The sequence below is a fragment of the Cervus canadensis genome, chromosome 10 (assembly GCF_019320065.1).
Source record: "Cervus canadensis isolate Bull #8, Minnesota chromosome 10, ASM1932006v1, whole genome shotgun sequence".
NCBI lineage: Eukaryota > Metazoa > Chordata > Mammalia > Artiodactyla > Cervidae > Cervus > Cervus canadensis.
This window is the reverse complement of record NC_057395.1, coordinates 70,770,600-70,783,702: the sequence shown is the minus strand read 5'-3', so window position 1 is coordinate 70,783,702 and position 13,103 is coordinate 70,770,600. Positions and strand designations below refer to the sequence as shown.

Sequence of the window (13,103 nt, the reverse complement as noted above, 5' to 3'; positions counted from 1 at the left end):
GACTGATAAAAGGGACTGAGCCGCAAGGATGGGAGAGTCAGGCCGGGGGAAACCACCAGTGCAAAGAGCCCAGCGCTAGTCCAAGCAGCTCCTATGTCCCTACCCCCACCCCCCACCCCCCACCCCCAAGAGGCCTCCTCACCTAGACCTAGACCAGGGCTGAGACTTGGAACCCACTAACTTCTTCCTTTCCAGCCTCGAACTCAAGTGGCTCCAGCTCCTCTCCTGCTCTGGCAGCCCAAAGCAAGCCTCCTAAAAAGCAAACCTGATGTTGCCTCTCCAGAACTTAAAATCTCTGTCCTCTCCCTCGGGGTAAAATATTCTGCAATCAGGTTTATAGGACTCTGCCAGATCACCACCCTGCCCCTCGCGAGAGGAAACTCTTCAGCCTCCTGGTCTTTGCTGGGGCGGATACACTTCCCACCTCTCCCACCGAAACTAGTTCCTGTTGATCCTTAAGAGCCCACAGCCCACAATCTACTTGCTGACTTATGGACGTCCTCATCTGAACTATGGGCTTGCTGAAGTCCAAGGGGCTCCTCAATTCACAGCAGTATCCCCAAGGCCCAGAATTCAGCGGCTGCATGAAATTCAGTTTACCACAATGCTTAAACTCCAAGAGTCTTAGGAATGATTTTCCATTTTAAATTGCCATTTTACCATGAGTTTCATGCCATGTCCTGGAAGGAGTGCTGAGAGAAAAGTAAATGAATGGAGCCTGGGGACACAGGGCTGAACCTCAGCCTCTTAGCCCCTGCTTATGCCTCAGATCACTCTCCAGAAACTTCTGGCCACCTGGGGACAGTCCAGCCAGCTGCTGCAAACTTTACTTACCACAACAGAGAAAACACTGACATGTTCCATGCTGGAAGCTTCCTCAGCAATTATCTCAGGGCTTCCCCCACCTACTTCCCTTATAAAGTAATTCATAAGGACACCCCCTCTTCATTGCTAGAGCATAGTATTTAGTAAGAGCATAGTATTTAGTAAGAGTCCAGGCTCTGAAGCCAGACTGCCCAGGATTTGATTCCCAACTCCATGTTTACTAGTTGTGGGATCACAGGCAAGTAGCTTCTCTGTGCCTCTGTTTTCTCATCTATAAAAGTGATATTTACCAAGACCTTAGATAGCTTTTTACTATGTGCTAGCCACTGCTTTGGGCTTCCCTCATAGCTCAGTTGGTAAAGAATCCACCTGCAGTGCAGGAGACCTGGGTTCGATCCCTGGGTTGGGAAGATCCCCTGGAGAAGGGAAAGGCTACCTACTCCAGTATTCTGGCCTGAAGAATTCCATGGACTGTATAGTCCATGGGGTCCCAAAGAGTTGGGCATGACTAAATGACTTTCACTTTCACCTTCAGCCACTGGTTTATTGCTTTATAAGACTCTTTGGACAGCAAGGAGATCAAACCAGTCAATCCTAAAGGAAAGCAACTCTGAATATTCAATTGGAAGGATTGAAGCTGAAGCTGAAGCTCCGATACTTTTGGCCCACTCACTGGAAAAGACCCTGATGCTGGGAAAGATTGAGGGCAGGAGGAGAAGGGGGTGACAGAGAATGAGATGGTTGAATGGCATCACCAAATCAATGGACATGAGTTTGAGTAAACTCTGGGAGATGGTGAAGGACAGGGAAGCCTGGTGTGCTGCAGTCCATGGGGTCACGGAAGAGTCAGATGTGACTTAGCGACTGAACAACAAATTTTAACTCATCTATTCCTATGAGCTAACAATAGTAGTCTCTTCTTTCGGCAGATGGGGACACTGAGACACAGGCCTCCACCAGGTCACATTGCTAATAAATGGCAAAGCAGGGAGTCAAACCTGGACTGTCTAGTTCTAGAGTCTATGCTCTTGATCACTACACTGGTTATCTACTTTATGAGGTGGTTGTAGGATTAAATAATTTTATATATGTAAACCCCTGAGAACAATCCCTGGCATGTGATAAGCTCTACATTACTTGTTTTTATTGTATTATTATTATTATTATTATTATTACTCTTCAGCTGCTCTCATGCTTGTCCTTTCAGGTCTAGGAAGCTGCACTGCACACAGCACATACTCTCACACGGCTAATTAGTCTCATTTTAGGAAAAAGAACCTAGTGTTCTCGGTCAAAGTTCTTTCTTTGTCTCAAAAGAATTTAGAAATGAAGCAAGGAGATTCGGAAAGTAAAGTGAGAATTTATTTAAGCAAGAATACGCCCTCAGAAGGAGAGCAGGCAGACAGGTGAGGGATACAAATGAAAGGGTGGAATATTCTCTGGGGAAGGAGGAGTAAGGGGGTCATATTCCCTGATTTTCATCCCAGCTCCATTTTCCAAAGGGGAAGAGGGATTTTTGTCCTTATTTAGCTTAGATCCGAAGAGTCATGGCGTTGGTGCGTGATGGGAACATTATCTAACTCAATAAGGCTAATTTTATTGTAATGAGAGCTTAATGAGCAACAGGTTACATTCTGACCTGCCTTTAGGCACCTTTCTTTGTCTGCTTCCAGGACACACATCACTTAAAATGTGTGGTTTCCTGTCAGTCTGGAGGTTCCTGCTTTTCTTTGTCTGTCCATGGACCCCCGCTGTTTACAAGATGCGCGCGATTTCCTGCCACTTGGCCCCTGCCCCTGTTTCTCTGCACTTACCTAGCTACCTACCTGCTGTAACACTGGCAAGGACAGAGATAGGAAGCAGCTGTCTCCAGTTGCCAGGTGACCAATACATTTACTGAATGAAGAAAACATGTACAACCTAAAAGTTGAGAATCACATTTTATTCAGCAGGCTTACTAAGGACTTAAGACTGGCATACAGCCTCTCAGATAGCTCCGAGGGAACTGTTCTGCAGAAGTAAGGGAGGAGCCAAGAAATTGTTCATTTTTTGTTTTTGGCCACTCTTCGCGGCTGGTGGAATCTTATTTCCCCACGGAGGATTGAACCAGGATCATGGCAGTGAAAGTGCCAAGTTCTAACCACTGGTCTGTCAGGGAATTTCCTATTACAGGAGTTTTATAAAACAAAAAATACAAACAAGGGGTCAGAACATCAAGTGATTATTGTTAATTAAAGAAAAGACATCTCAAGTTAATGAATTTAGCACTTTTCTATGTAGAGGAAGATCCAAAAGTCTAGGTGTACTGAAATTATTCATCTGAATTGCACCTTAACTATCTAGGGCTAGTATCCTATTTTTCTCCATCCTGAATCTTCTCAGGGTACACTGTCAGGGCTGGCTGCAGTGGCTGATGGCCACAACATCCTTTGTTTACTGAAGTGACTCAGGTGACGTTCTTTGTCTACACCAGAACCTAAGAAGCCTGGAGTCAGTGAGCAGGGAGGTCACTCTGGTACCAGATGGAATCTGGTTATCTGCACAAGTGTGTCTTTTCCAGTTATCATCATGCCAACAGACACCCCTGGAGAGAGGATTCCGAGTGTCCTGGCTGCAGCCACAGCTGGGAGTGGTCCCTAGGCCCAGGACTGATAACATACAGATTACACTCTACCGGGAAGCTTTTTCTGCACATGCCTCTTTGGACAGGGCGGCTTCAGTCATTTGGTCATTTCACAATCTGCCCCACCTCAGTCAGGCTCCAGACCCAGAGCTTGCCCCTGCTTGGGAAGACAGCATCAAATCTACTTATTAAATGCTCCGGGTACAGCATCAGGCTGGACACAAATCAAACACTGACTGATAACATGTCAATAAGTGGGCTTCCCTGGTGGCTTAGATGGTAAAGAATCTGCCTGCAGTGCAGGAGACCTGGGTTCGATCTCTGAGTCAGAAAGATCCTCTGAAAACTCACTCCAGTATTCTTGCCTGGAGAATTCCATGGTCAGAGGAACCCAGTGGGCTACAGTCCACGGGGTCACAAATGATAAGTAGGATCACAGTCCCTATGCCAGGCGTCTCCCCTCCATCTACTATGTGTGTGCTAAATTGCCTCAGTCGTGTCCTACTCCTTGCGATCCTAGGGACTATCCACTGAGCACCTCCTTATCATCCTTGTCCTCCCACCCATACTTCCTCTGCCCATGATTTTATTGCTCTTTCAAGATGAGGGACAACCCCATATTCACATTCTTTTTGGCTGCACAGCATGCCTGTGCAATCTTAGTTCCTGGACCAGGGATCAAATGTGCACCCTCTGCAGTGGAAGCTTAGTCTTAACCACTGACCGCGGGGAAAGTCCCCACATTCACTTTTTTAGCTTCGGAGGTTGACCATAATGTTTGGCTCTTGGCAGGTACTCACAGAAGGGATTTTACACGTTTTTAATTGAATGAATGAATGAAATATTAAAGCTAACATTTGGGCTGGAGAATTGTTAGGAAGGCACAGAACAGAATTAGGGGAACTTGGAATGTTAGCGTTTGAATTGTATCTTATAAGGACCATCAAAAGAGATTTTGAAACAAAGTATGTTTTTCAGATACTTCTGCTCATGGAATTCTGACTGTGTCCAGTGGTTAGGACTCTGTGCTCTCAAGGCCAAGGATCAACATTCAATCCCTGGTCAGGAAAGTAAGATCCTGAAAGCCTTGAGGCGTGGCTTAAAAAGAAAAAAATACTTCTGCCTCACGCCTAAGGGTATCACTGTAGATCAGGGTAACAGGTGGTCAGAGGCATGAGAGGTCCAGGACCAGCACTGGAAATGGGAAACTTTCCCATTTCAATGCAGGGAAGCAATTCAATTATCTGATTCAAGAAATCAAATGTCAACAGCGAAATTTCCCCATCCACTTTTCAATTGATTGAGATTTTATAGATAACTATTTGCAAACCATCTATATTTAAGTTCTAGAAAAGGACTGGCAAAATATTCAGGTCAGAAAAGAAAAGCTAGATTTTACTGGGGAGGGCCAGGCAACATAGTAAAGGTTTTGCATTCATTTTGCATTTAATACTCATCACTATAATAGCGGGTATCAATCAACATTTAAAGATGAGGAAACTGAGGCACACAGCTGTTAAGATGCTGTGATCACGCAGCTAGTGGACACGTAGCTTGAAGCAAAGCACCCATACTTTGACATGCAAGTTTGAAGAGTACAGTTTGTGAAAACATGCCAAAATGATTGGGCGAGGCTGCACCAGGGGCTAGTCATCTGGAGACAATCCAACCATCCATCTTCTCCAGAAGCTCACCAGTTGACAGGGGAGACAATAAGTAAACAGAAAATTAGATCTCTAAGGGTGAAAATAAAGGCAAGGGCTGTGGGTACTAAACAAACATATCACTGAAGGCTCTTCAAAGCTGAGTGATTTAGGAATTTGCAAGGTGGTCTGTAGGAACAGCCAGTGCATGTTAGGGACAGAACTATTAGGAAGGACTCAGGGGCTGACCAGAGTTGAAGATATTTTTGACTCTTCTCTCACATCACTTATCTGATCTACCTGCAAATCCTATTGGCTCTCCCCTCCAACTTCACCTTCAAAATATATGAAGTGGCAAAGCACGTGAAAAGATGCTCAATACTATTTCATTAGGGAAATGCAAATTAAAACTACAATGAGATTTACACACCTAGTAGAATCGCTGACTAAAAAGACTAATCACGCCAAATGTTGGTGAAGATGGGGAGTCATCAGATATCTCAAATACTGTTGGTGGAATATGAAATTGTACAATCACTTTAGAAACAGCTCAGCAGCTTCTTAAAAACATACACACCTGTTAATGCCATATGGAGCCAAGAAAAGTTAATGCACATGTCCACACACAGCCTTTGACATAGTTTTATTTGTAACAGCCCCAAACTAGAAATCACCTCAGTGCCCACCAACTGGTAACTGGATAAACAAATTACAGACACAAAACAAATATATCCACTCTGACCATAAAAGGGGGTTACTTACACAATATGCAACTCAAAATAATTATGCTGAAAGAAGAGTACACACTGTCTGATTCCATTTAGGCACAACTCTAGAAACTGCTAACCAATCAGTGACAGAACCAATCTAAGGTGACAACAGCTGTAGAGAAGGGATAACAAAAGGACACGAAGAAGTTTTGGGGGAGTGATGGATATGTTCCATCGGGGTGACTCTAGGGGTCCCTCTTCAATCACTGGGGAAAATGTGGGGTCACTACCACAGAACAGAGCAATTAATCCTGCCTGGGTTTGTCCAGATTCATGCCAGGTCTAGATGTGTCCTCACATATGCTATTGCAAAGGGTGAGAATTTGTTACTTAAAAAAAAAAAACTTTTTGTACTGGGGTATAGCTGATCAACAAACGACGTTGTGGCAGTTTCAGCCGTACATATACATGCATCCATTCTCCCCCAAACTCCCCTCCCACCCAAGCTGCCACATAACACTGAGCAGAGTTTCATGTGCTATATAGCAGGTCCCAACGGTGAGAATTTGGTCTCTTAGAAACCATCTACTGCAAATCTCTTGCATGCCTGACGAGAAGGATGAGACTCTGAGACGAGTGCTAGGACCTGGGCTGCTTTTATATACACACCAAGTCCAGCCCACATCTCTGATCTCTTACCCTGCGCCTTCTGGGGCATCAGCTTTCGCAAACACTTAGTTCTTCCTTTTGTAACGCGGCCACTTGCAGTTCAGCAATCAAGCAGGAAGAAGTCACGGACTACGGAGCTAGGGCACACAGTCAGGGAGGGAGCAGACGACGAACACCAAGGCCTAGTCCAGAGGCGGGTGGAAACCACCCGCACCGCCTAGCTCTGCCAGGATCCGGGGCCGCACTTGGAGGCAACATCGCTCTTCTCTGTTAAGACAGGGAAAATCAGGCCTTGGAGTCCACCTGGCGGTCCCTGGTCTCCCAGAGTGACGGGGAACTAGAAACGTAACCTGCTTTGAAGCGCTCCACCTAGTAAACAAAGGCGGAAGGTGCCAGGCAGCGTAAACCTCACAAGCGGCGCCTGAGTCTAAGCCCGCCCACTTTCAGGCACGCGCCACGGATCCGGCGCCGCGCGAGGCATGGCGGGAGTCGCGCCGCCTGACGTCACTAAAGGGCGCGGGCGCTCGGGGTCGGTGTGGATTCGTGCTGCTGGGTTGTGGGTCTCCGGCATCTTTTCCCCGCTTCCGTGGTCGCCCGCTGATCCCTCCGGTCCTGCCCTTCCAGAGCCGTGCTCCCTGGGAGCCTGCCGTTTCGGATCGTGGGAGGACGATGACAGGAATGCTCAGAAGGGAGAGGGAGCAAGGCAGGTACATCGCCGGCCCCTGACGCCGTGGCGGTCACGGCCAGGAGCCCGGTTGACCCCCTTCTGTGGCTCAGCAGCCCCGGACGAGCCCCTAACGCTGCAGGTTTCCTTCGTGCTGTTTGTCATCGTTTGCCACGTAAGAGATTAGTTTCTTTTACCGTTTACATTGTGAGCTACAGGAGCACAGCCCTAGGATGAAACGTTAGTAGGCTTCATGTTAAAATTTGGTACGAGCAAGATTTATTGTTCTTTTAAAAGTGTATATATTTCTTCCTGTCTCTTGAAGGCAGCGGAAGAAATTAATAGCATTGGTTGTAGAAAGGTGAGCTGAATGGCTAAAGAATGTTGAAATTCTCTCCAACATCCTTCAGTTTCATTGAGACATAAAGAGTCTTCTAGGACTTTTTACGGAAGAGTCTGAAAACCTCTCTTACTTGATTTTATAAGTAAACAGTAACTTAGCAAAAGCCGCATAGTAGATCTATGATCTATCATAAGATAGCACAAATTTTCTTCCTTGCTCTTTGGGAAGGAGAGACCTTTTGTCCCCCATAGGTATCTTTCTCACTATATTAACTCCTTTTTGTTTTGACACAAGCGTTTCTCTTGTCAGAGATGTATTTGAGTTATTAAATAAAATCTCCAACCATTTTTTGTTGTTATTACCTACTAGGCCAAGTTCTGTCACTTTTTTGTGGTTGCTTTGTTTTTTTTAAGTGTGAAACAACACTTACTCAAGTTAACTTTTTCATCTCAAATGCCTTATGTGCCAGAAAAAGTGTGTACGCAGGTGAACAGCAACCGGGATAAAGGGCTCATGTTTGCTGGGTCATATGGTAGTTTCATTCCTGTTTTTTAAATGTTATCTTCATACTGTTCTCCACAGTGGCTGTAACAATTTGCATTCCCATCAACTGTGTAAGAGGGTTCCCTTTTCTCCACATCCTCTCCAGTGTTTGTAGATTTTTTGATGACGGCCATTATAACTGCTATGAGATGATACCTCATTGTAGCTTTGATTTGCATTTTCTCTAATGATGAGCATGTTGAGCCCCTTTGCATGTGTTTAAGGGCTCATGTTTGAATTTAAAAACACCACTACTCACTCTCTTAACCAGTTGATTAAATTTAATTTCACCAATAGTGGGCCTATCTGACATTATACATAGCATCACCTGTGAAGTATTCTCACCAAAAATGTTTTGTTCAAAGTTAGCCTCTATGCCTGATTTCCAGCTTGCAGGAAATAAAGGAGATGAAGGGACCATAGACACCATGATGAAGCCATCAGATTTCTAGAATGTGTGACACCTAGTTTAATCTCTTCAAAAATTCAATGTTGGGGCAACCCTGATCGTCCAGTGCTTAAGACTGCACTTCCACTGGTTGGGGCAGTTCTGTATGCTGTGAGGCATGACCCCCCCCAAAAAAAATGTCACTTTAAAAAAATAAAAAAAACTAAAGAAAAAGGAACACAAGGTTGGGAGAGATTTCATGAGACTAGAGACAATGAAATCCAATATGTGACTGGATCCTAGCTTGAAAAGAATACAAAACACATTTTGGGGACAAATGGGGAACATCTGAATAAGTATTAAATACTAGATATGATAATGGTATACTGTAGTTACACAGTGATGTATTTTAAGGGGTCAAGTGTTATAAAAGACTGAAACTTAATTTCAAATGTTCAGCAAGAAAAATTATACACACATACATTTAGTATATATGGCAGTATGTTAACTTTTGAAAAGTAGGTTTATTGTACTTCTCTTTCCACTTTTCTGTATTTCAAATTTTTCATAAGAAGTTGGGGGAAAGCATACCTCATTGCCACAAGTCATCCATAGATGAAGGGGAAAAGCAAGTTCATGGCAAGACAGGCCTTGCCCCTTCCAAGGAAACAAGAATTCCTGAGTTAGGAGTGTGATGGGAGAAGCTCCAGGTTAGCAAGTAGGCAGGTAGTCACTGCTCCTCTGCCCCTGTCTACAAGGCCCCTGTGTCTCCACTGGAAAGTTAATTTGGATTAGATCTAAAAAGTTCCTTCTAAAACTGTAGATATGAGCACATAGGTACAAAGAATGGAGTCGGGGTTACCAGAGAGGAAGGGACTGGGGGCAGGGGGGAAACACTAGGAAATACAGAAGTAGGAGTGTACACATGAAACTTGCAAACCAAGGTTACCTCAAAAAATAGTAAAATTGTATTTATCTATTGCTGCTTAACAAATCACTCCAAATCAGTGGCTTCAACTGCTATTTTATTACATTTATAGATTGTGTGGGTCAGGAATTCAAAAAGGTCAGAGCAGGGACAGTTTGCTCCATAGCATCTGGGACCTCAGCTAGGACAATTGGTGACTCTTCACTCACGAGTTTAGCAGGCAATGCTTGTATAGGTTGGCTGTTGGCCAGAACATAACATCTATTCATGGCCTATCCACCTAGCCATCCAGGTAACCTCAGACTTCTTGCATGGAGGCTTGTGACTGTAACGATGAGTATCCCAAGAGAACCAGGCAGAAGCTGTATAGCCTTTTATGACCTAGCCTCGGAAGTCAGTGTCAGTTCCATGGTGCCACAATCAGAGGCACGGATCACGGACCTCACCTCTCAATGGCAGGAGCACCAGGCCCAGAGTGTATGAGAAGAGCACATGGGTTGGGAGGTAATTTTTGAGCACGTTTTTGGAGTGTATTCCAAATATATTTCCACAACACTATGCTATTCCATAGCTGCTTGTCCCCAGTAGGCCCTTGGATTCTGCCCTTTCATCAGAGTGGTCTCCCCCGTCCCCAGCATTCAATGAAGAAACCCTGCACTCAGGCTTGAGTGTGTGAGAAAATGGAAGCCTACAAACACAGCTTTAACATGAATAAATAAGTCTTGGAATTCAGGATGTGACTTGAGTCTTTCTTCCCAAGGTTTTAAATTAAAAAAAAAAAAAAATTCATTCCTTGACAGTGTATTCTGGCTTCAGTGATCAACTCCATGTGAAAAACTAAGGTATTAAGACTGGACATCTTTTCTAAGCCTCATTTAGGGACTTCTAGCTATTGACTGGTTATTACCACTTCCATGAATTGACATTGTCTCAGTTGGTTCTTATGCTCCAAACAAGTTCACCCTTTAGAATCCCTGTCTTCCATTAGCTTCACCACTGTTCCAGGCAATCAGCCTCAAGATGTTGCCAACCTGACCTTCAACACCCAGACCAAATCTATTTCAGAATGCCAGGTTTCTTACAATAGCATCTTAGGAACCTTTTTTTTTTCCCTTCAAATATTTTGGCTGTACAACCACAGCATGTGGGATCTTAGCTTACTGACCAGGGATCAAACCTGTGCCCCCTGCATTGGAAGTGGAGTCTTAATCACTGGACCGCCAGGAAAGTCCCTACAACAGCATCTTAAATCCCTGCCCTTGTTATTTCCTCTTGGGGTTACATGACGCCCCCAAGGGCCTTCCTTCCACGCTTCCTACCTTTACAGAACCCACCAGTTAAGCTACTCCCATTGAACCACATCCCTTACATACATGGTGGTGGATCTGCAATCTTTGTCTTTCAGGCTTTCCCTAAAGCTGGTTCCTAGAGTATCCAGTACATTGTGCACTTCCATACTGACTGTCACACTCAAGCAAGTACAATCTCTCCCATTGTCCTTGGGACAGATGATCACCTTTTGTCCTATATTCTAACCTAAAATGATAAAACTGAGTGGTTCAGGAGCTCAAAGGAGGGGGACAAACTGTGGGCTAAGACAACAGCCTCCAAATGGTTGAGCCTGTGGGCAGCTGGGAGGTGAAGGAGTGAGTGATCTATGTGAGGAAGATACCTACCAACTATTTTACCTTCCACCAGTGCCACCTGGGAGGCCTATTCATAGGCATAGTGGGGCAAACAGACTGTGGGTTAAGTTTGTTTTTTATGCTTTTGATAAAAGAGAATCACATCTAAAACTGGAAAGGAAAGATTTCAATGAAAGACTGATGCATCAATTGTCAAAATACAGATTCAAACATTTAAAAAACAGAACATATCTTACATAAGAAATGTTGTCCCTCTCTGGGCACTACAGAAGATGCACAGACCTTCCCACAGGTCAGAGAGGAAAAACTGTACAGACAGTTTTCATAAAAAACAGAGATAATTCAAAAAGTTTACAAAGAATCAGGAGGCAGAAGATGCTTCAAGAGGCCTGGTCCTCAGAAGTTGTTCTGGAATGCCGTGTGTCAATGTCATGTTCCTGGAGGAGGGAATAAGACAGAATGTTAGTATTCCAGTTCAAAACCTAAAATGTGAGCTCTGTTGTTTTGGACTTTGATGAGCGATTCTAATTGGGACACATAGGTAATCTCTGGCTTTAAGGCTACATCCAGCCCAAGGATCAAGTTTTCATGACCAGAATAGGGCTCTCACCACAACCCACCACCCACCATGACGAGTGGGGAGCAAACACAGTTGAAGGTACTGATGCAAACACCACAGCAGACTTCTTACCTTGGCCCTGGGGGCCTGACCCTGCCTCGTCAGCAGTGTAAGTACTGCTGGGCATTTACTTGGCCCCCTCTCCCCCATGTCAGTGCTGAGCAGGTTATCAACACCTTGCCTCGGAGGTGCCTTCCTGGCACTTATCTGAAGAGTACTGTAAATGCCCATATATTCCTGCCTTGCCCACTGCATGGAGCTCAGACAGCAAGGACTGCGTTCACTGCCGTAACCCTGACATCGAGCACCATGCTAGCACACGAGGCCTACAGTATAAATACCCAGCAGTGCCAGCGCCCATCAGCGGTGGCTCAGACCCTAGTCTTTCTCTTCAGCATCTAGAATGTGTGTGTGTGTGTGTGAAAAATGGATTCTCTTCATACTGTTTTATAGCCCTTTCCCCCCATCCCACTGCTGTATCATGAATGTCTTCCCAAGTGCTTGAACATCCTTCTAAACGTTCTTAATCTTATGTATGCACCCTAGGTACTTAACTAGTTCCCTACTGATGGTTTTCTTCTATGAAAACAATACTTTGCTGAGTATTCTGACTGGTAAATCGACATGTATTCAGGATTATATTATTTCTTTATTTTTATTTTTTGGCTGTGTGGTGTGGTACTTGGGATATTAGTTCCCTGACCAGGGATTGAACCTGTGCCCCCTGCAGTGGAAGTGTGGAGTCTTAACCACTGAACTGCCAGGGAAGTCCCAGGATTGTATTATTAAGACAAATTCTGAAGATTAAAATTGCTGGGTCAGAGGTATCCATGTATTTCAGGGCTTCTGAATATCCTAAAAACTATCTCCATAAAAATGGAACCAGCTTATTCTCCAATCAGTAGTATATAAATGAATATCCATTTACCAGCAGTGGTTGGGCATTTAATTTTAGAAATCCTGTCCCAAGGACAGACAAGATGAAGGACTGGCATAATAAATTTTAAGTCCTCAGTCCAGGGCAAGATGATTTCTGTCCTCATATCCTGCTGCTCTGTCCTTGGCTAAGTTCTCTTCTGCCACATGGGCATCACTGCTGTTCCTCAAACGAGCCGAGCAGAGTCCAGGCTTCGGGACTCTGCACAGGTCTTCTCTCTGCCCAGGACACTCATCTCCCAGCTATCTCCGTGGCCAGCCCCTGAACACCTGCCAGTCCTGGCTCCCATGCCAGCTCTGGAGTGTGTGTGGCCCACCCTGACCACCCCTGAATCTTGCCACATTCAGGACACTAATCCCTCTGACCCTGCTCTGTTTTTATACCACGTTTCATCTCCTGGCATCCTGTGTGATTTAATACTTAAGATACTATGTTGATTGTTTACTGTCTGTCTCCTCCAGCTAGAATACACATTCCATAAGCGCAGAAATCATCACCTGTTTTGTCCACCTAGTAGACAGTGAAATACCGACAGAATGAATGAGTGGCATATAACATGAGAAGT

At 44.7% G+C, this 13,103-nt stretch overlaps 1 protein-coding gene across 1 annotated transcript in view; it reads right to left on the bottom strand.

Moving 5' to 3' along the window:
* Positions 1-9,416: 9,416 nt before the first annotated feature.
* Positions 9,417-13,103, bottom strand: part of IFT52 (intraflagellar transport 52) — a 29,401-nt gene continuing 25,714 nt past the window's right edge. Inside the window, 2 exon segments of the mRNA XM_043479582.1 lie at positions 9,417-11,404; positions 11,407-11,419. Coding sequence (XP_043335517.1) covers positions 11,379-11,404; positions 11,407-11,419 — 39 coding nt within the window. The 3' untranslated portion in view covers positions 9,417-11,378.